Below are 23,238 nucleotides of genomic sequence, written 5' to 3'. Positions count from 1 at the left end.
GCATGTGTTGAAATAAAAATTCTAAAAGCTTAGTATTTTAAGCAAAATTTGGTATGATTTTATTTGTTTATTATAACATATAGTATTTGAAGAGTTTTAAGTGATACTAATATTTTATCATTATTTATTTTATTATAGTTGGGTAAAATATTTGGGATAATAGGTGAAGAGCGTGTGACCTTTTTAACTTTATCAAGAATAATTTTTATTTTAATATCGTTAGAATCACCTTAATAAGAGCTTTATTTTGGTATAATTTCATTTGATTTGAATCATAAATTACAATTTTTTTTTGAAAAATATATTACAAAAATGAATAACTAATATTAATTCTAATTTTATTTAGATTCTTAAGCATAATTTTGTTTGGTTTAAATATTAGGTTGCCAAAATTTATGAATTTTTTGAAATCTCACGTACGCTTATTATACAAATATTTATGCACGTGAGTGTATTGTCCATCCAATCATTTCTATAATTTTTTTTATCTTTATATCATTAGTTAAAGAACAATTCTTAGCAAGATTTTTTTTTTCCACATAGAAAAATTATTATTTTACTTTTAATGCAAATAAATATTAGAGATTTGATAAAAATATGCAAACTTTTACTTGAGTTATCATTGTCCGTTGTTTAAAATTTATGTCAAAAAGGCGTGCTTAAGCTTATAATTTCGTTAATACTTGAGCACAATGACATCGCTATCTGATCAAATTGAAAGAGATGCTTGAGAATGGCCTATATATACATGATATAAGTTTATTTAATCAATTATCTAATATAATCAGCGAGTTGAATCAACATGACAGTAATTACAAATTTTTAGTCTATTCGTTCAATGCGCCAATCTTTAATTATTACTACAATTATTAGATCCTATAGATATTAGTCAATAATGGGAAATTTTTAAAATCTTTTACTGCGACAAAAATATCAGTAACAAGAATGTATTCGAGGTTGAACCTTTTGAAATATAAATGTAGATTTTGGGCAACATTATGATGACTTTGGGCCAGCATTGTGCGCAAAAGGTGATAAAGGTGATACTGATTTTCGGAAGAATACTTACATTATGTTCATTCTTTTTTTTTCGTTTGTCATTAAATTTTGTTCAACATTTCTTTTTTAAAGATATAATTACAATATTTCTTCAAATTTTTTATTTTTATAACAAAAATAATTTATCATCGAATTCATAATAATAATATCAACACTAGGAAATACGAAATTTATGTAGAAACAGTGTATGCTTTATTGGAAGTTAAATGATAACTGATTTATATTTACAAGGGACGATTTTTTAGGTATTTGTAAGAAAAAGGTCAAATATCCTTCGTGATATTTATCGAAGGACATTTATATAGAGAATTTTCATCTCTTTTTCTAATAAATTTCTTTGTATTTGAATATCTATGATCGGTGTATCAATTTAATTATAACAATATCACTTTCTACAGTACGCGAAAATACAAAATAACGAAAACTAATATTATGTTATAAAAATCAATAAAGCGTACAATGTCATATATTTTATTTATAAAGAATATAAATATATATAAAATAAATAAACTATAAAATATCTATGTAAAGAAAATGAAAGAATTATATCGTAATTTATATGTAAATAATAAAAAAAAAATTATTTCTCTCTTTAATGTTAAGATTCACATCGCAAATCAACACAAATTAGCATACTAGCATACTGTATATCGTCGGAAATGAAATCGGTAAATTTCCGCGTAAATTTACCTGATGACATTCTCCAAATAAAACCCACCCATTTCTGTTAAAATTATAAATTTCTTAATAACATTTAATTTAATATATTTGTTAATTATATTCATATTTTCTTCATTAGTATCTAAGCTTTCAGTAACATCAAGTCTTTTAATAATTATATTGATCGGAAAGTATGGTAAACGTTTGGTCCAACTTATAAAAAATGAATCTAACACTTCTGGATGTAATTTTTCCGTATAAGACTGATGTCGATATAATAATTCTATTCTATTCAAATTTTTAGGAGAGTAATTTGTAACCAATTCCAATGCTATCTTCTCGTTTAGTAAATCGACTTCTCCAATCCAAAGTTTAATAAATTCTAAATGTTTGCAAGCGTTTAAAACAGTTTTCAATGACTCCAATTCATTATTTTTGAACCCAGTAGAAAGAATTTTAAGATTAACACAAAACTTTGCTATCGCTAAATTTAATAAATTATCGCTTTCACCTGTCATTTCACAAAAAGTAAATTCTTCCAAGTTCTTTCCATTATTTTCTAAAAATTTGATTGCTAATTTAGTATTAATTGTATAAATATCAATTCTTAAAATTTTTAAATAAGGAAAAATAAAATATGCTAATTTTTCAAAAACATCTGTTGTATCAAAATGTTCTATTTCGAGTAATTGTAAATTGGTAAAATTATTGATAAATGAGAATGAAACATTAAAAGTACTATAATAAAATTTGTTTACAGTATTATAAAGTTTTGTTGTAAATGAAGAAATCAAATCTGTCAGGTCAGGACTTTTATCAGATTGTATAATATAAAAATATTTTAAATTTTTTTGAATAGAAAATAAAAAATCTTTTAAACCATCCGAAATAATATTATCACAAAATTCTATAATAAGTGATTTTATATTATGACAATATTGTGATAAATTATAAAAAAATTCGGAATTAATATAAGAAAAAAGTTGTAATTCTGTGATATATTTTAAACAATTTTCTGCTCCAGGGAATGAAGTAAAATTTGTATTTGGAAGATTTTTATGCAATTGAATATCTAATTTTTTTAAAGAAGAAATTTGTTTCATAAATAATTTTAATATTTCAATCAAAATTATATAATCTCTAATGAAATATTCTGGTGAACGAACGAGGAATTTAAATTTGAGTTGAATTTCATAAATTGATAGAAATTTACAAAATGATGCGTAATTAAACATAGGGTTTGAAATTGGAAATGGATGAATAATTATATTCTTGGATATAATTTTTTTTGATTCGTTTGGAAGACATTTTATTAAAGTTATAAACGTTCGAGGACTATAGTTTGTACTATCTCTCCATAAAATTCTTACAGATATGTTACACCAGAGTTTATTTACTAATAAGCAAGAATATAAACTTCTTTTATCATTTGCCAAATATTCAAAAATTTCGAAAAGGCAATCAGCAGAAAGTTGAGACATTTTGAAATTTTAAAAAAATTGAAAACTTTTAGCGAAGTGAAAGGTTTTTAAAATGTAATTAAAAAGTTTTGATTTTTTTTTTAAAAAAAAAAGTGACCGTTAGGCGTACGGTAAACGGTTGCATATATATATATATCTTGAATTTCAACTGACTGCGTTATCAAATTCAATTATATATTAAATACTATTTAAGGTTTAGTTACAATGTGAATTACGTCAATCAGCCATATTATTCTATTTATGGGTTTCTATAATTACGTACTCAATGTGTCGATGAATTCTTTTTTCTTATTGAATGCATTTTTGAAAAAAATTACAGTAAAAGTATGTTACAAATCTAAATAAGTCATTATTATTAATATTTCTATTGTTTTTATTAAAACTTAAACCTTTGTTCTCAAAGTAAAATCGAATTTAGTAAAAAATAAATACTAAGAGTCCTTTTTTTAAAAAAAGTTTGGTTATAGAAACCCATAATAGACGATCGTGTAACATGTGCAACGCACTTGTTCAATGTAAATGATTAAAAATAAGCACGGCCTTTTTTACTAATCAGTACTAAAATAGGAAGTTGTACCGTTGTACCAACCGTATTTTAGTCGCACAACCAGTTGTTAATAGGTAGGAGTATTGGATTTGTAGTTAATTCTAAGGTTGCTGGCCATATGTAATATAATTTCGAATATTTCGTCCGTACCGTCGGTATGTGACTAGGTGTCCTGTATATTATGAAATCAGCTGTAAAAAATTTTAATCCGGATTTTTATCCGGATTTTAATCCGGATAAAGGATCGAAACCCTACATTTCATATTTAATCAATTATGTTTGGTTAAATCGTTGATTGGAAGTTGACTTACAACCTGCTTGTGCTGAACTTGATGTATCTGGGATCCATTGCAGAGGGTGATCATTTATATCTAACCTGTACATTGCAATATAATAATATTTTTATAAAATAGGTTTCTCTCGAGAAAATACAGTATACGAACGAAAGAAACACTTTCTGATCCAAAATCAGGATGTCGCGATCAAGTTGTTGCGGATACTGCAAAAAATGAAAAATTGGAAAATTTTAGTTTATAATATCGGAAATTTAATAGAAGTAATTATTTATAATTTATATAAAGTAATTTTTTTTTTAATTGAAAAAAAATTTTTTTGAGGTTACTTTAAATTGGATTAGACAATTATTTTTTTTTATTTTTTTTTTAGACTGACGCCTGAACAGATGGCAAGGCTTGTCGCGTTATCTAAGCTACCCGAACCATTTCCTCATTCGGTTAATAATAAGATTGATAATTATAAATGGAAATTATTAAATTTAAAAGTAAATATACTTTTATATTTTGAAAAAGTATATGTATAATTATCACAAAAATATGTTTTCAATTTTATTATTTAATCCCTATAAGAAATATGTATACGGAAAGGATACGTTTTGTATACATTTTATGTACGTTTCTATAGATTCCGTATACAAATTCCGTATATTTAATAAGCAATTCATTTTTGAACATTTTTTAAAAAAACTAATGTATACGGAAAAAATCAATCATGCGGAATGTATACGGAATTTTTGAACTTAATATTTTTAGAAGATAATTTTACAAAAATCCCGTATCATAACACGAGATCACGTGATTGTTATATTGTTTTTTATATAAACCCTTACTTTGATGAGTTTGATCTTCCGATCTTCCTTTCTGTCTTTCCTTTCCTTTCTCTTTTCTCGTGTCTAATTTTTCTAAAATTTTTTTCTTTCTTCGTCACCCCCCTTTTAAAAAAAATTTTTTTTTCGTACCTCACTTTAAAAAAGTTTTTTTTTCGTCACTCTCCCTTAAAAAAAAAAATTTTTTTGATTTTATTCTTTTATTCCCACTCTTCTTTTTTTTTAAAAAAAAATTTCTTCTTTCTATTTCTATTTCCTCTTTATAAAAAATTTTTTATTTTTCTAACTTTGACGTCCTCCCTTTAAAAAAAAATTTTTTTTAACTATCCTAACTTCGTTACCCCTCTTTTTAAAAATTATCACAATTCTTTTATCTCACTTAGACAATAAAACACAATCCTTCTTAAAAGTAAAAGATTCATTTGGTATTCCACGTCGAACAACTTTCAATTATTTATTCTTTATTCCCCTTTCTTTTTTATTTATATTTATCCCTTTTTTTATTTCATAGGCCAGCAGATTTTTTTTTGTGAGAAGATTCAGTTTTTTTTTTCTTTTTTGTAGATCAGTTTGGGAGTCCTTTCCTTTTTGTAGGATGGTTCAGGATTTTTTCTTTTTTAGGTCAGTTCAAATTTTCTTTTTTTTTTTGTAAGTTTGGTTCAGATTCTTTTCTTTTTGTAGGTTGTTACAGTTTTGTTGCTTCAGAGTCTTCTTTTTTTGTAGGCCAGTTTTGGATTTATTTTTTTGTTTTGGTTTCTTTTTCATCACACGCTTCATAATTCTTTTCTTTTACGTAGGTCAGACATTCTGGAGTTCTCTTTCTTTTTTTGTAGGAATGCTAACCTTTGATGACTTGGACGATTGCAGATACTATATGAGGGGGGGGTTTGTTTCCAATTAAGTTAGACGTTCTTATGTTTCTTTTTTTTTTGTTTTTTTAGGTTGTTTGACTCCAAATGAACCTGAACTTATAGATAATTTTGGTTGCAATAGGTGGTTTTAATAAGGAGGGAATTTTCATAATGTATTTGTATTTTGTTTATTTTTTATTTTTTATTTAATTTAATAAAGTAAAATTAGATTTATGAAAATACAATTATAGTAAACTGTAATACAACTAGTAAATTCAGTGACCAAATCGTATAAATTTCGTGATAAAATCAATGATCAAATCATGTAAATTCCATATGAATCCCGTGCAAATTCCGTATCCAAACCGTATTTTTAGTGATACGGAATTGTGCAATTTTCCGTATCCTATTATGATACGTTATTTCTAAGGGAAAAAATCGTATAAAAACTTTATAAAAAACGTATCCAATTTTTTTATAGGGAATAATAAAGTTCCGTTCTACTGTACGTCTCTATAGGTTATTCTTCTATATACAATATAGCTAGCTGATACACCATACAAGTCGTCCAATCCAAATTTATTTTTTTAATACAAGTACCTTTATCAAATTAAATTTACATATCTAATTATGTTCGTACTAAATGATTTTAGTTAAAATAGTCAAACTCATTATACAATTTATCATTAACTAGGATGTTACAATTAATTGAGTTACTTTAATATTGAACCCTTGGCATATTCTTATTACTAAATTCTTATCATGGCTTAAATGTACATAATTATACTCAAACTATAATGAGTATAAATATCAGCAGCCTTTGTATAGTTTGTCCTCTTAAAATTTCAGGAGCTATACAAGGTAAAACACAATATATTTTACTTTTTTGCATTTTCTGAAACAATGTAATTTGCGAGTTTACCTAATCCCATATCTGTTATATCAGTTATAGCAGTATCATTAATATATTTCCAATATGTAAATCTTAATGAATTAATTCCTTTCATGAATACGTTCAAGTCCAATTATAATATCATAAATATAATCGATCTTTCTTTCTTTTTTTAAAAAAAATTAGTAACGCATTTTATTAATTATTTAGAATCCGAAGATTACATAATTTTATAAAATACCTAGAAGTATTGATAATAAATTATCAATAATCTTATAACTATTTAAATAATTGAATCTAAATTATTGTTCATTGGTCACTAATCTAAAAACTAATAATTTTTTGGATTTTACTAATATTTTCATGTGTTTTGTATTTTTCTAGCTTTAAATTGTGGGACACACTAAAAATAAAAATTTTAATAGCCAAAAATTCTTCACTTGACTAAACTAATCTTCAACCTTTTTCCAACGAAAATAAAATACAACCTTATTTTCAAATTTGTTTACGTCATTGAACGTTTATTATTCGCAATCAGAGTCGTCTCTTTGTCCCTGAACTGTCACTACGTGTTTATTATTTTCGTTCAATTTTTCGGTTTCTGATTCCCAACTTTTTCTCTTTGCTGGTTGAGTCTTCTTTCCCACTAATCTTTGCAATACGTTTGCTAAATTCCGAATTTAATTATTAAATTTTTCGACCACTTCTTTACTCGGTACCGGGGATACCTTAGGACTCGTTAACGCATCTACAAATTGTTCATCCTCCGAATGGGTATGTGCTTTTATAATCGATCTTTCTATTCCAATTTAATTTGATATATTCTTTATCTAAATAATTTCGTAAACTTCCATTTCCGCATAATTTAAAACTGTCATACAACTTTTTGTTTCTAATCCTGAGTTATTCCATAAAATCTAATAATAAAAGCATTGTTTATTTTTCCTTTATTATGTAATGTAATCTATATTAAATAAAAATAAAACAATATATTAGCAAGATTATCTTAAATATCTTAATTATAAAAGCATCGGAATAATTAATAACTAAGTCATGTTTTTTATTATATCTATTATCCATCATCAAAAAAGCTCAGGCACGTGATTCAGTACACGTGATTTGGTAATTGGTATATATGGCGCAGTTCTGATAGTTCATAATTCCCATCTATTTTTAAAATTCGTATTATTTTTTTTGAATTTTTTTGCGTAATAAAAAAAACAAATTTTTTTTTTCACTGATCCTCTGTTTTTGACGTACCTTTTTTATAAACAAATTTGCAAATCTTTTTTCTTCCAATTTATTATTTATTTTATAATTTTGTAATATAACAGAAACAATATAAAGCATGACAACGATACTATATAGAGTTATGATGTAGTGGGACACGTGTACGACTTGTTTAACTTCAAATCATGGTACCTTATTAGTCGACAGTGAATTGTTTTTTTATAATTAATTCGAATGTTATAATTGCTCAATTTGAAGCACCAACTACTTTACTAAACCGTAATTTGTCTAAAAATCAGGATTTGTTTGAACATGATCTCATTTGATATAAATCAAGTTATAACAGAAATTCTCACTAGTTTGTTCACTTATATTTTGCAATAATAAACGTACAAATCCTGTGTGTAAATTTTCAAATTATGTTACGATTTCTTTGGTTCACGTGACTCACGTGATTTAGAAATTCAATGACAGTTCAGTATGCCGCATTTTACGGAGGTACGGCAGGTATCGCGGCAGATGTCGCAGCAGGTACAGCAGGCACAGCAGGTGTTGCGGCAGTAGCGCCTGATTGTGACAGGTGTGTCGTCGGGCTGGTAGTGTTCTCCGCCTGGGCCTCACAGTACCTATCTGCTCCCTCGATACCAGATAGCGTTATAAGCCCCCTACAGGGGCGGCTATCCCTAGTTCTGTCATATATATACCAAAACCTATAAACTAAGGGAAGAGAGAGGAAAAAGTTAGGGAGAGATATTTATGTCTGAAATTTATGCGGTTTGCGAGACACTAGATATGAAACACGAAAAAAAGACTCGTTCAATATATTATACTTTATTTAACGCCGGAGACATACAGTAGAAGATATTACATCGCTACTACGCAACATTTTCAAGTTCGTCTACAAAATCTCTAAGACTCCCGATCACCTCCTCAGCACGAATAAGTTTGGTTTTATTATAAACATCTCTTAGTCTAGAAATAACTCTTTCGGGATCCTTCGACTTCAGCATCCACTTCGCCAACGGTTCCAATTCACTGAATTTTTGTTTATACTCTTGCTCTTTATACGTAAAAGAGAACAAGGGTTCCCAATTTTCATCAATTTCTACAACCTTGCCGTCAAAAAGAAGTTTTCCTTCCTTAAAACGCAAGGTATCATCAACTTGAATTTTATTCTTTTCACATAGTTTTCTTAGCAATTTTCCGGATGGTTGCCTGCCAGCCTTTCGAGATGGTGAGTCCGCATTATCTCCTACTGCCAAACTATCCATCCTCGTGGTCATATTTTCGACTTCGCTGTCAGTCCCGCTAGTATATTTGACGTCTATAGCAGAATAAGGTCAGACACATGGTGATAAGAAAAAAAATAATAAAAACGTTTTCGTCTGTTTTACTCACTTGAGAGGACTTCTGGCTGTCCACTCTTTATCTCATCAATTATTTGTAAAACATCTTTTGTCGGTCCCAACTCTAGCCCACGAGAGTCAAGATCATATCGAGTTAATCCTAGAAAATGCCTACCGGAAACCCGCTCTTTTTCAAGAAACACAAGAGCACATTCGTCTATGTAAGGCACTGCCTCTTTTAAACGTTGAACAAGAGAAGGCGTATTCAAGGTCTTAATTTCTTCGACGGAAGGAAATTGTGAAGCCATCTTTTTAGTGGAAGGTACAGTTTCTTCGCATACGAACAAATCCATCCTTGAAGATATAATCGTATTTATATTTCAAATTCCAAAGTACCCCCTTTCCCACGATAAACCTGTTATACGTTGCGCACAAATACGCCTTCAGACAAATATGGTCCCTTTGTCAGGTTAGATCGACACTCTCAAAACATAATACGATCCCTTTCTGTCGTACACCATTGTAAAATGTTGTCAGATCGCTGCGGTTAATGACTTAGGAAATAATGTCGTCACTCATTATTTCCTCAGCCAACATTGTTAGACGTTTCGCAGGTCCAAACTTCAGACTTATTTCTCTATATTCTATCAAATTTAAAAGGAGGAACGCTTCTCCATCAATCCCCTCCGCTCTAAGTATATCGTAATCTTCTTGTATAAACTCCAGGTTCTGCTCCGGATTCCATCTCTGCAGAAACAAGATAAGTTCATTCGTTGTATACTCTGCGACATCTTCAACCCCACGAAAAAATCGGCATACGTAAGCCTGTCGCACAGAACTACCGATTTCGGTAAGGTATATCCGATGTGATCAACACCCGGACTAGCTGGAGCTAATCTTTTCGAAGGAATTAATAAACGAATTGTCGATATGTTGTGACTGCTTCATAAGCTTTCGAACTACACCATGATTGTATTAAATTAAATACTTTAATCAAACTAAATTTACATATCTAATTATGTTCGCTCGTATTAAATGATTTTAGTTAAAATAGTCAGGAAAGATATAAAATGAGAAAAAAGGTGTGAAAATAAAAACAAAAAATTTATAAATCAAGGTCAAACTCATTATACAATATATCATTAACAGAGTATATAGTAAAGTAGTATGAGTTATTCAGCGATATTTGGTAAATTAAATTTGATTGGTTGATCTGGGCTCCGCAGGAGCCCGAGATCGACTTTCCTAGCGTAACCTGAAAAAAATGTCACGAAATGGCCGGCATTACGCAACTTGACTGAAATTAAGTGTGGCGCACTTGTGACGAATAATGTGTGACGAATAAGTTTTTACCTATTCGAAAAAAACTAAGTCCCTCAGATACTTATAGAAAATGGAAACGCAGTGGGGTGTGACGGTTGTGACAAAAAAAGTCACGTGATTTTTCGTGACATTTTTTTCAGGTTACGCTGGGAAAGTCCCCGAGATCAACTGATTCAAGCTACCTTTAGGCAGCATTTGTTATTCGGCTCGAAGTGCCGAATAAGTGATTTATCCGGTGTAACCATCAAACTTTTTTAAACTTTACCTGTACTCATACACATGATATTCTGACCATCATCAATTATAAAATACTGGATAATTTATTAGCCATATATAGGTACGGTATGATCTAATTAATCATCCATTATCATTATAACATCATTTTTTATATATTTTTTTGTGCGACGTGAAAACGTAGCACATGGCAACTACCCCTAGAGCACCGTAACGAAAAGTTACAGTCACGTGATTTTTGGCCCGCATTACGGCTTAATGCACTAACATGTGAAAATAAACAGTGACAAATAAGGTGTGACAAATAAGATTTCACTTACTCGAAAAAACGTCCCTCAGATAAATATAAAAAATAGAAACGCAGTGGGGTGTGACGGATGTGAAGAATAAAATTGCAGTCACGTGACTTTAACTTTTGTTACGGTGCAACTGCACATGGCTGTTGTACCCGTGATAAGTCACGTTGCCACCGCAGTCTTATCAAAAGAATACTTTATAAATAAATAAAATAACATGCTTGGTTTATCATAACTAAAATATATAAAATAAAAATAAATTTCCTGACTTTTCATTAAATCCATTTTACTTTTCAATTTCGATTTTTCCAACTTTTGACTTTAGTCAACCTTGAACTCTGAATTATATTTTTTGTCAAAAATATTATTTCCAACTATTGAAAAATATGTTCTTCACGAAATTCCTTCTTTTTGATCTTCAAATCTCTTTCCAAAAATATCAAGTTCTCGATCTTAGTTCCTTTCTCAATAATCTAAATATAGAACCTTATTTTCATAGTTATACATCGCGGATGTAACACTTGTAACATTACACAATTATAATAATACTAAAAAATTTATACATCTAATTTAAATATAATACTGCGCCTACTAATTACTAAATTCACTAGTTAAGTCACGGCATTACACTGTCATGTAACTGCGGATTACGTAAATTCTAAACACAGTCAATCAATTTTTACAATTTGAATAATTTAAATAAACAATTTTTAAGGAAATTTGGAAATCTAGAAAATTTACTTGATTTTTAAAATGATGGAACCGCAATTGGAGGTCGCATACGTGACAAATAACATTCAAACGATCATTTTACTAAAAGAAAAGTTACAAAAAAGGGATAATCAAAATCACACTGATCATGAGTAAATTTCACGATTAATAATCCTCTTTCATTCTGGAATCTTGAATATGGGAAACCAGGATACCGAGGTATTCGAATCCTATAATTCTGCGTCCATGTGGATAATAGGAATAAGGCCATACCAACTATAACCAGGACCTAGAGTAGTACTCGGGTAACATCTAGGATAGTAAGGATAGTATCCATGAAATCTATGTATATGTGTACGTATTTAAACATTAGTAATAAATCGTTAAGAAATAACGATTTTGCCAACTTGATAGTAAAATAGTACCCGAATTGAGCTTCAACATCATTATTATCGTCTTCAGCAGGATTTGGTGTGAGCGCAGATTTTGGAGCTTTGGATTTGACATTTTTAATGGAGTCAATAGAAGAATTTTCAGAAAAGGAAAAGGATTAAGGAAACAAGTTGAAACGATTTAATTATTTGGTTTTTTTTTCTGTTTATACACGAAGCTGAAATTTTTTGGAAGGTGAAATTTTACATTCTTTGTTTTAAGTAGATTTCTTTTTTTTTTAATTTGATCTTTTTTCGACACTAAAATCATATTTTGATTAGTGATTTTATCAAAATAAAAATTAAATTAGTTAATTAAAGCTTTATCTGTTTATCAATGTTACGCGATTCTGCACAAAAAAAATCTAACTAACGTTTTTACAGATTTATTTTACAGATTTATGGAATTACAAAAAATAATTATCTCTTTTTAGGTTTAGCATTGAAACCAATCCTTTATAATGATATCACTAAAATGAAAATAAATCAAAAAATAAAAGCAAAAAAAGATCACCTAAAGAACATGGGCACGATAAATTTAATTAGTATACGTAGTACGCAGTACTTACGCCTCTATTATGTAAGCCATCCTAGATTTCCTGCAAACGTCTCGCTTAATTTTTTTTGTATAATACTATTGAATTGTGAATGTGAATGAATGAATGATGCTTACAAGGTCATCATATGCATGAGTAGCTAATATTGAATGAAAAGTTTATAAATATAGTACTCCTACAACAGCAGCAATCGAACAGTTTACTTACATATATTGTGTTTTTGTATCCAACAAAATAATAAAGCTGATGTTGTATTATCAAAATATGGTGAAAAATTGCCTAAATTATTTGGCAATTTAGAAAGGTCTAAAGCATCATCAATTATATTTCGTTCCTATACACTTTCATTTTGTAACCGTTCTAACAAATAATTTATTCCATCAGATGAATCTTTGTGAATATTATCAATTCATTAGGAATATCCTCATTAGTAGATGAATTTGCTCTTCGAGAATGGTTTAGTATTGGTTCCTTGATAGTTGAATAAATCAGATGTGAATTAACTGTATTACCAATATAATCATTATCGAGAATAATGATTTCGAATAGTGAAGTATCTTTATAACTAAATTTTTTACGTAACATATTAACAAAGGGCCTAACCAGTTAATATCAAAAATATTTTAAAAACTTTTTGCTGAAAATTGTACCGATTTTTGATTTTATTTTACTAATACATTTAGTCGAAAGAAGATTATTTTCCATCAATACCATTATTATAAAACTTGAGTTTGGGAACACATGACTGAAATTACCGTCTCCGGGACGCATTAAGTAAATCTGACCAGAATTATGGAATTATGGTCAAAATAGTTTTAACTTTTAACCGATGTCTTAGCTGGTTAACCGTTCTTAACCGGTTAATTAACCAATTAACATTAACCGGTTCTAATCTCTATAACAATGAGAGATATTATTCCAAATGTGCAAAATTTGTTCATTTTTCCTTTTTTTTTTAACTTTTGTAACGCATTTCATTTTATTAAGGATAGAAAATCCAAATACAGAAATATCTAGAACCATACGTGCAACACGATATGGCTCTATAACAAAAGGAATCTATCCTACTAAATCAAAACAACAAAAAGAAAAAAACAAGATAAATAAAAAAAGATCTTACCTCTACACACTATTCCTAACTAAATCACTAACTATCTCTATATCTATTACAAAAAATTAGAACCACAAAGATACGACATAAGAAACACTTGCTATGTCTAGACAAAATTCTCCACTGACTAGCGTATAGCCAGACCGGATCCCACGTCTAATCCCTGTAATCCCAAACGTCCTACAAAATCAGATAGTTAGTACCAAAACCAGAGCCTTCTAATTTATTTCTCGAAAAAATTTTATCTTGCAAGCAAGAGACTTGAGAATAAAGTTTCTATCGTCCTCGTCTTGGCACGTGATTTACTGCGGATATGGCTGATCTCTCCTCGGATAAAATTTGTTGCCGCAATTTGTTCCACAATAAATGTTCCTCGCTGAATCTTCCGTTGCTACTTTTGGATTCCATCCGCGTGCTAAAATTTTGTTGCGCCGAACGAAAAAATTTGCGACGAAAAATTCCCAAGAAACCACTATAAATCAAGCCTTTCGATCTATACTCCACTACCCAAAGGTTAGTTTTCTTTGTATCTTTCCAAGCTTCTGTTATCACCTTCTCACAACGTTTTGTTGGAGCAACACCTTGCCCTATCAACATTTTTGCGCATAATGCATTTTGTATAAATATTATTACCTATACTAATAAAGGCGTTCCAGTCAGAGAGAATTTTAATATTATATAGTAATGGCTCTCAATAATGATAAAGGTAATAGCATATGTATGGTATAAATATTTAATACAATTAGAATTCTAATATTTTTAAACAAATTTATAATATAATAAAACAAGTTTCTGGTAATATTGAATTTGAAGGAAGCAGCACTAAAGAATTTGAAAAAAGTGGCTCTGAGGAATTCAAAGGAAGTGACTCTGAAGAATTTGAAGAAAGTAGTATCAAGGAATCTGAAGGTACATTAAACATGCTAAATATTAAATTTTTATTTTTATACCTTACACCATATATAAATATAATTATATTATTATTATTACATTAAATGATTTAGATCGTAAGTTAATAAATAGGTTATCTTATAATTGAATAATAATAAAATTACTTATCATTTTTATTACATTTCATGTAATTAAATAATTTTATTTAATGATTAATATAATACTATAGTCAGTAAGTTATTAGTTACTTAAATATCAATTTCTTTACTTTATTTTATTTATTTTTACATAATATTCAAATAACTAAATTCTTTATTTAATTAATTATTTAATAATTAATTGTATTGCAGATGGTAAGTCAAGTCATAATATCATATTTATTTGTTGTTATTTTATATAACTCAACTAATTATATTCTTAATTTAAATAATGAGGCTGTAAGTGATATATTTAATTTACAGTAAATACTTTTGTATTTAACTTATAATTATTTAACAATACTAGGGTGTAAGTAAATATCTATATTTCAGTTCTATTACTTATATAATTTAAGCTAAATTCTTTATTTAAAAATTATTTTGTAATTTCTTTCAGTCGGTAAGTTATAAGTTATTTATTTAATTCTATTATTACTTAATTATATAATATTTACATATAATTTAAACTAACTAAATTCTTGATTTAAAAAATTATTTTGTAATTTCTTTTAGTTATTATTTTTTCGCTATAATATCATTTTTTATTTCAAGATGAAATTTTTTTAACCATGATTTTTAGGTGTAAAATGAAAAATATCTAGTTTGAGAAATAACTTGTCAATAAAACATTTTTATCCCTGATTATATTAAAAGAAAATTAAATGTTTTACATTAAAATAAAATTTTTATTATTAAGTTGTAAAGAAAAGTTGAGTATTATTAAAAGAAAATCAGGATGGTAGTCAACTTTACAGTATAGTCTAACATAAATTGTCTTATAACATGTAACGCGTCTTTTATAAGTTTGCGTAAAAGATGTAATTTAACTTATTAAAATTCTGAAATGATATTGGTTAGTGATTTTGACGGACTGATATACAGTTTAATTATACCTTTTATGTCAAATATTTTTTATAACACAAGCCACTGATTTTATTGATGCGCAGTTTAAATTGTTATATGGTAATAAAATAATATGTAAGTGATGACTCATAATTATCTGATATTTAAATATAGACTATTACAGTTTAATTGTACTTTTTATATCAAATAAAATATTTTTTTTGCTTACAAACTTATACTGTAATAATTTTTTGTTATTGATGTATTGATGCGCAGTATAAAGTATTTTTTTTATTAAATCAATTAAAATATCAACAATAGACTATTTTTTACTATTTTTCTATTTTTGCGAGTCCGCAAGAGTTGTTTACAGATATTAATATCATTTATACTTTTTATATGAAAAGCTTGTGCAACAAAAAAAATATTTATACAGTCCTTTTTTCTTTTTTTTTTTTTTATTACACATCCTCTTATTCCAAACATCCTCCTATTTTACACATACACATCCACTTATTCTTTTTTAGAGAAAGGTACCCTTTTTTCGCGCAAATAAATATTTTTATTTTTTTTTTACGCGAAAAAATAATATTCTTCCTTTCTATTATTCTTGAGAAAGGTAACAAACTTTTTTTTTGCACATATAAATATTCTTATTTTTTTATTGCGCAAAGAAATAAATATTCTTTCCTCAAATATTTTTATTTTCATATACGTATTTTTTTTCATTCATTCAAATAAATATTTTTTTTTTACACAAATAATTGTCTAGGGTATACCATTTATTCCAAGATCAGGACAAAAAATGTTGAACAAGAAATGAGTATTACTCCTAATATATCAACATAGAGATAAAGTCTAGAAAGGTGAGAAACGTTAGACTAGACTAACCTACTCAAGTGAAGTCAACCAAAGGATAACATCTCTAAATCATTGTCATCAAGACCCAGGTTCTATAACAAAACCAACAGGAATTTATTTATCACATTTGGTACATTTGGTGAGTTATTGTGTTTAAATTTAAAAAGTTTGGGCTTTAATTGCAATGAAGGCTTTTTTACGATTTAGTTCATGGGTCTGCTCACGTATGTATATGTCTAAGGTTTTCCAAATTTGCTTATAAGCTTATTTGTCGGGATTCTTTGTGAGTCTAGATGAAATCTGGTATATGTGCCTGAGTAAGCGTGAATGAGCGTTCTGATATCAGCCTAGTAATTCAATAACTTATTTATCTGAGTGATCATAGGATAACCTTTCTCTTTATTCTAGATTATTATTCTCCTTGCACAAGAAATCGGATTTAATTTTATTTATCTCATTTGGTACATTTGGTGAGTTGTTGTGTTTAAATTTAAAAAAGTTTAGGCTTTAATTGCAATGAAGGCTTTTTTACGATTTAGTTCATGGGTCTGCTCACGTATGTATATGTCTAAGGTTTTCCAAATTTGCTTATAAGCTTATTTGTCGGGATTCTTTGTGAGTCTAGATGAAATCTGGTATATGTGCCTGAGTAAGCGTGAATGAGCGTTCTGATATCAGCCTAGTAATTCAATAACTTATTTATCTGAGTGATCATAGGATAACCTTTCTCTTTATTCTAGATTATTATTCTCCTTGCACAAGAAATCGGATTTAATTTTATTTATCACATTTGGTACATTTGGTGAGTTGTTGTGTTTAAATTTAAAAAGTTTAGGCTTTAATTGCAATGAAGGCTTTTTTACGATTTAGTTCATGGGTCTGCTCACGTATGCATATGTCTAAGGTTTTCCAAATTTGCTTATAAGCTTATTTGTCAGGATTCTTTGTGAGTCTAGATGAAATCTGGTATATGTGCCTGAGTAAGCGTGGATGAGCGTTCTGATATCAGCATAGTAATTCAATAACTCATTTATCTGAGTGATCATAGGATAACCTTTCTCTTTATTTCTAGATTATTATCATCAAGGTTCTCCTTATACAAGTAATCCACCATATATTCGTCTATAAATTCATTAAAAATTTCCACGTATTCTTCATCATTATTCTCATTTTGGTTCCATCATCAATTCAAAATTTGACTTATTAAGTAATGTCATATCTTTTTCAATCATTTAATTTTTTTTTATTATGTAATCTAAACCATGGAATTTTCTTCATCCTTCATTTTGGCCCATACGGGTGATGCTAATTCCATTGCTAGGGTGTGTTCAATTTTTTCTACTTCACAATGCATATCATGATATGCCTCCGTAAAACACAGAAAAGCATTTTGGAACATTTTTTTAGCGGACTTTATTTTTTTTTGACGTGCCATTATTTTAAAGAGATTAAAATATTAATCCTGTAATTCTTGTAGTTAATTCTTTTTTTTTAATAAAATTTTCTGAATGATTATCGTTCGTAACTTATTTGCTTTTATAATTCATTTTTTCCAAGTAAAATATTTCCAAAAGAGCATAAAAATAAAAATTATTATCTCCTTGAAACGCATTTAGAACTGAAAAGATTCTTTTTGAAAAGCACTAAGAACCGCAAAAAGGTTCATTTTTTTCAAGCTTACATCAAATGATGTTAAATAAATTAATTATCAGAGTAAAAACAACTTCTTTAAGAATCATAAGCGTTTTTTATTTTACATGTGAATCATTTGTTTATTGTTCATTTGTTTAGCTAAAAAAGATAGATTAATACATTTTTTTTTATCCTATAATGATAATTATTTACTTATTCATTTTTATTTTATTTTATTTGTTATTATTATTATTCGATTTCATGGCATCTGTAACAATTGGAAGAATTTATATAAATTTGACTTGCCCATTATTGCCTTTTCTAAAATTATCTATGGCGGATGTGGCTTGCTTACTTCTACACATATCGATATTAAATTACTCGGATCTTGGGTGTGGCTGGAATAAAAACCGATTCAATATTTTAATCCGGACACTCAGTCAAACACCCCAGCCAAATGATCGACATAGTTTATAAGCTGGATGTTCGTGCGCTAACTTATAGCTTATAAACTGCCCATGGGCATATGTAGCCCACGGGATCTGATTGGTTCAGAATGAGGACAATAATGTCCCCGTAATTATGGACTATGTTGCGCCTTCAGTTTAAAAATGAGGACAATAATGTCCTCGTAATTATGGACTATGATAGTCCTTCAGTTTAAAAATGAGGACAATAATGTCCTCATAATTATGGACTGTGATAGTCCTTTAGTTTAAAAATGAGGACAATAATGTCCTCGTAATTATGGACTATGAAGTGCCTTCAATTTAAAAATGAGGACAATAATGTCCTCGTAATTATGGACTATGATATGCCTTCAGTTTAAAAATGAGGACAATAATGTCCTCGTAATTATGGACAATGACATGCCTTCAGTTTAAAAATGAGGACAGTAATGTCCTCGTAATTATGGACTATGATGCGCCTTCAGTTTAAAAATGAGGACAATAATGTCCTAACGTAATTATGGACTATGACAAACCTTCAGTTTAAAAATGAGGACAATAATGTCCTCGTAATTATGGACTATGAAGTGCCTTCAATTTAAAAATGAGGACAATAATGTCCTCGTAATTATGGACTATGATATGCCTTCAGTTTAAAAATGAGGACAATAATGTCCTCGTAATTATGGACAATGACATGCCTTCAGTTTAAAAATGAGGACAATAATGTCCTCATAATTATGGACTATGATGTGCCTTGAGGACAATAATGTCCTAACGTAATTATGGACTATGACAAACCTTCAGTTTAAAAATGAGGACAATAATGTCCTCGTAATTATGGACTATGATGCGCCTTCAGTTTAAAAATGAGGACAATGTCCTCATAATTATGGACTATGATAGACCTTCAGTTTAAAAATGAGGACAATAATGTCCTCATAATTATGGACAATGACATGCCTTCAGTTTAAAAATGAGGACAATAATGTCCTCATAATTATGGACTATGATGTGCCTTCAGTTTAAAAATGAGGACAATAATGTCCTAACGTAATTATGGACTATGACAAACCTTCAGTTTAAAAATTAGGACAATAATGTCCTCGTAATTATGGACTATGATGCGCCTTCAGTTCAAAAATGAGGACAATGTCCTCATAATTATGGACTATGATAGACCTTCAGTTTAAAAATGAGGACAATAATGTCCTAACGTAATTATGGACTATGATAAACCTTCAGTTTAAAAATGAGGACAATAATGTCCTCGTAATCATGGACTATGATGCGCCTTCAGTTTAAAATGAGGACAATAATGTCCTCATAATTATGGACTATGATGCGCCTTCAGCTTAAAAATGAGGACAATAATGTCCTCATAATTATGGACTATGATGCGCCTTCAATTTAAAAATGAGGACAATAATGTCCTCATAATTATGGACTATGGTAGACCCTTCAGTTTAAAAATGAGGACAATAATATTCTCATAATTATGGACTATGTTGGGCTTTAGTTTAAAAATTAGGACAATAATGTCCCTATACATCATGGCGGATTTATAGAATACCCAAAAATTTGTCTGTCATGTCAAATTAAATAAATATTAGATGAGGTATTATTTTAGTCATCAAATTTCTATTTAAGTCCCAAATTTATTAGTGAACAGTCAAAAATGAGTTCTAAAAAATTTTTTTGTACCTTAAATCTTGCATCTAACCAATTTTCCCATTATCTAACCAATTATTTCAGTATTAAAGGCACATCATTATTTGACATTTTTTAGGAAAAAGCTTAATGTTTTGGTAAGTCAATTTTGATTTCTGAGGGCGCAGCAGGATTTTTGCCAAATTTCATAAATCCGCTGCAATAAATGATGGACTATGATGGACTTCAGTTTAAAAATAAAGGAAAAAATTATATAGTGGAACGGAAAGTTCACTATGACGAGCTTTGACTGTATAACTTTAGTTGCTTATTTAAATTTTTTTTTTACTAGCTAGTACTAGTATTTTTAATTATCCAATCAAAATTATAGTCCAGAGTTTAAGTATTAAATAAGTTGCAAATTCAACTGTAAAGTTCTTTAATTAATTGCATATGGTTTAATATATTTAATTTCAATTTTTATATAATGATAATATACATGATTTAAAATGTACAATTAGCTTACTGGTATATAATGAATTGGTCTGTTCTGTTCTGATCCAGTCTGGTTTTAACAAAACTAGTCTTTTAACTAGAACTGGATCAAATCAGCCTTTGAGCCATTTTAAAGATTGTTCTTTAGACTGGTATAAAACTGAAATTATTTTGCTATATGTATGTAGCTTTGACTTAATCAGAAAGACAATGAAATTATCAGTCATAACTTAACAGTCATTATTTAATTATATCTAATTTGTAATAAACTGATATGAAATTTGAAATATGAAATTTTAATATTATATGATAATGAAATTAAATCATTTTATTGGATGAAAAATTTATAACCTTGGATTAAAGACCATAATAACCAGTTCTAGAACTGGGGAAATTATTTTATTACCAACTATAATGCTAACTATTCTACTATTCACTCAAATTATTTATCTTAAAATATATGTTATTTAAATTACTTAATATCTTTTTCTTATCTTCAGTACTTAAATCAGAATAATTACAGAATAAAACATCTTCAGGCCATCCTATTATAGTATATTTAGTTTGGTTATACCAATTTTTATAGGGTATTCTTTCTTTTGTTATCAAATCTATAATTAATTAAGTATAATTATTATTAACTTTCCATTATATTTAAAATTATAATTATTACTTACTAAATTTCTCTTGTAAATATTTTCTAACTTTATCACGTGCATTCTTACTATTTGGACATTCTTTATCAATAATAGATAATTGATCATCTGCACTTTCTATCATAGTTATATCCTCTATATCTTTTTGAAATGTAACTTGTTTAATAATTTCATTTTTAGCTGATACAGAATAATATAAAAAGTTAGTTAATTTTTATAACATTTGTATAAAATAATATTATTATACCTGATTTTTTTAAACAAGAAAAATGATAAAAACTGTTATGAATTTCGTCTAGTTTTAAGCAGGACTTGTAAAATTCTTCACCAACTGGAGTTCCAAAATAAGAGATGTTCAATTCTTTGCTTAAAGGAATCACAAGTGTCAAAAATTCTACATCACAGGTAATTTGTAAAGTTCGATACTAGAAATCAAGCATTTAATAATTAATTATATAGAATTTTATATTTTAACTGATAATCTAATAATATATATACATACCAATTTTCTAATTTCACAAATTTGTTTATTTAATTCAGCTTTGCGAAGTCTTATACTTTCTATTAATTTTGGTTCTTTATTGAATCTATTTTCAGATAATTCTTCAGCTCTGTTTTTAAAAGAATTCAATTGTTCTTTATTAAGCAATGCATATTCTTCAGCACATTGTTTTTGAGCTCCTGGAGTAGTAACTTTAATTTCTAGTAAATATATAATTCTTTTAATAAGTAAATATTTTATGATAAATTAAACCAATAATATTTATAGAACATACTATTTTTTTTGAACCATTCAGTTTGAAATGTATTCCATGAACTAATACTGCGAGTCTTTTTTGGTGCTGGTTCTCGATTATCTTTCATGATACTCTATAATTTATAAAAAATTTGGTCAAATCAAAATAAATTATTCTTTGAATTGTATTCAAAATTTTTAACCTTTATAAATGCTAGCTCAAGTTGGCATTCATCAGATAACATTTGGATTTCTGCATCATGTTTTTGTTGTAAAGCAATAATCTTTTCATATTTTTCCTGTGTAAGACCTAAATTAAATTAATTAACTTAAATATAAACTGAAAGTATAAAGTATTTTAATATTTAAAACATTATATTGTAATTACCATCGCCTTTTTCTTTGAAAAGTTGATCACTAAAAGAATCAGATATGAGATATTAATACAAGGTAAATAATTTTTAAACAGTATATCAAAAAAACTTTACGTTGAAATATCCATTATGAGATGGGTGTAAAGAGATTAAATGATCAAAAAGATGAAAAGATTGTGATGAAAAAAGCATGAAAATGTTATTTTAATTGGCTGTCAGCTATTTTGATCAAGAATTATGATTGGCTAATAATCACCTGAAACAAACAAACAATCATTTGTACAATAAATAACGAAAAAAATATGATTCAAAGTTTTGGTGACATACTTTTAATTACTAACTTATCAAATTGCTTCTCTTTACTGAATTTTTAGAAAGCTTACTTATTCACTGTTAGGGTATTTAACTCATTACCATTTCTAATATTTTCTCATTTTATTTTTTTAATAATTTTACTATTTTCTGAATTTTTTTGTTTTTATTATTTATACTTAACTCCTCTGTTTCTCTATCACTTCTTTTATCCTTCTCTAATCAAGAATCCCCTTATCTTTTAATCCAATTTACCTATGCTTTGAGACTTCTCAGAACTTACTACTTCT

General features: G+C 28.0%; 4 protein-coding genes across 4 annotated transcripts; all 4 read right to left on the bottom strand.

Moving 5' to 3' along the window:
• Window positions 1–1,745: 1,745 nt before the first annotated feature.
• Window positions 1,746–3,200, bottom strand: OCT59_029109 (uncharacterized protein; the record flags this gene model as incomplete). The annotated part of the gene is made up of 1 exon (XM_066141581.1): window positions 1,746–3,200. The coding sequence occupies one exon, from the start codon at window positions 3,198–3,200 to the stop codon at window positions 1,746–1,748; it is 1,455 nt and encodes a 484-aa protein (XP_065994485.1).
• A 5,451-nt stretch (window positions 3,201–8,651) lies between these two features.
• OCT59_029108 (uncharacterized protein) lies at window positions 8,652–9,542 on the bottom strand (the record flags this gene model as incomplete). The annotated part of the gene is made up of 2 exons (XM_025312146.2): window positions 8,652–9,167; window positions 9,242–9,542. The coding sequence occupies 2 exons, from the start codon at window positions 9,540–9,542 to the stop codon at window positions 8,719–8,721; spliced, it is 750 nt and encodes a 249-aa protein (XP_025164852.2). The 3' UTR covers window positions 8,652–8,718.
• Window positions 9,543–14,128: 4,586 nt separating this feature from the next.
• On the bottom strand, window positions 14,129–14,449 carry OCT59_029107 (uncharacterized protein; the record flags this gene model as incomplete). The annotated part of the gene is made up of 1 exon (XM_066141565.1): window positions 14,129–14,449. One exon carries the CDS (start codon window positions 14,447–14,449, stop codon window positions 14,129–14,131), a length of 321 nt encoding a protein of 106 aa, XP_065994484.1.
• Window positions 14,450–21,299: 6,850 nt separating this feature from the next.
• Window positions 21,300–22,764, bottom strand: OCT59_029106 (uncharacterized protein; the record flags this gene model as incomplete). Its single annotated transcript, XM_025312320.2, has 8 exons — window positions 21,300–21,481; window positions 21,548–21,706; window positions 21,774–21,951; window positions 22,029–22,228; window positions 22,303–22,396; window positions 22,466–22,572; window positions 22,651–22,679; window positions 22,751–22,764. 8 exons carry the CDS (start codon window positions 22,762–22,764, stop codon window positions 21,300–21,302), a joined length of 963 nt encoding a protein of 320 aa, XP_025189792.2.
• Window positions 22,765–23,238: the final 474 nt, after the last annotated feature.

This window comes from Rhizophagus irregularis, chromosome 9 (assembly GCF_026210795.1).
Source record: "Rhizophagus irregularis chromosome 9, complete sequence".
Lineage (NCBI taxonomy): Eukaryota > Fungi > Glomeromycota > Glomeromycetes > Glomerales > Glomeraceae > Rhizophagus > Rhizophagus irregularis.
Note: the sequence above shows the minus strand (reverse complement) of the source record. Positions and strands in the feature narration are given on the sequence as shown.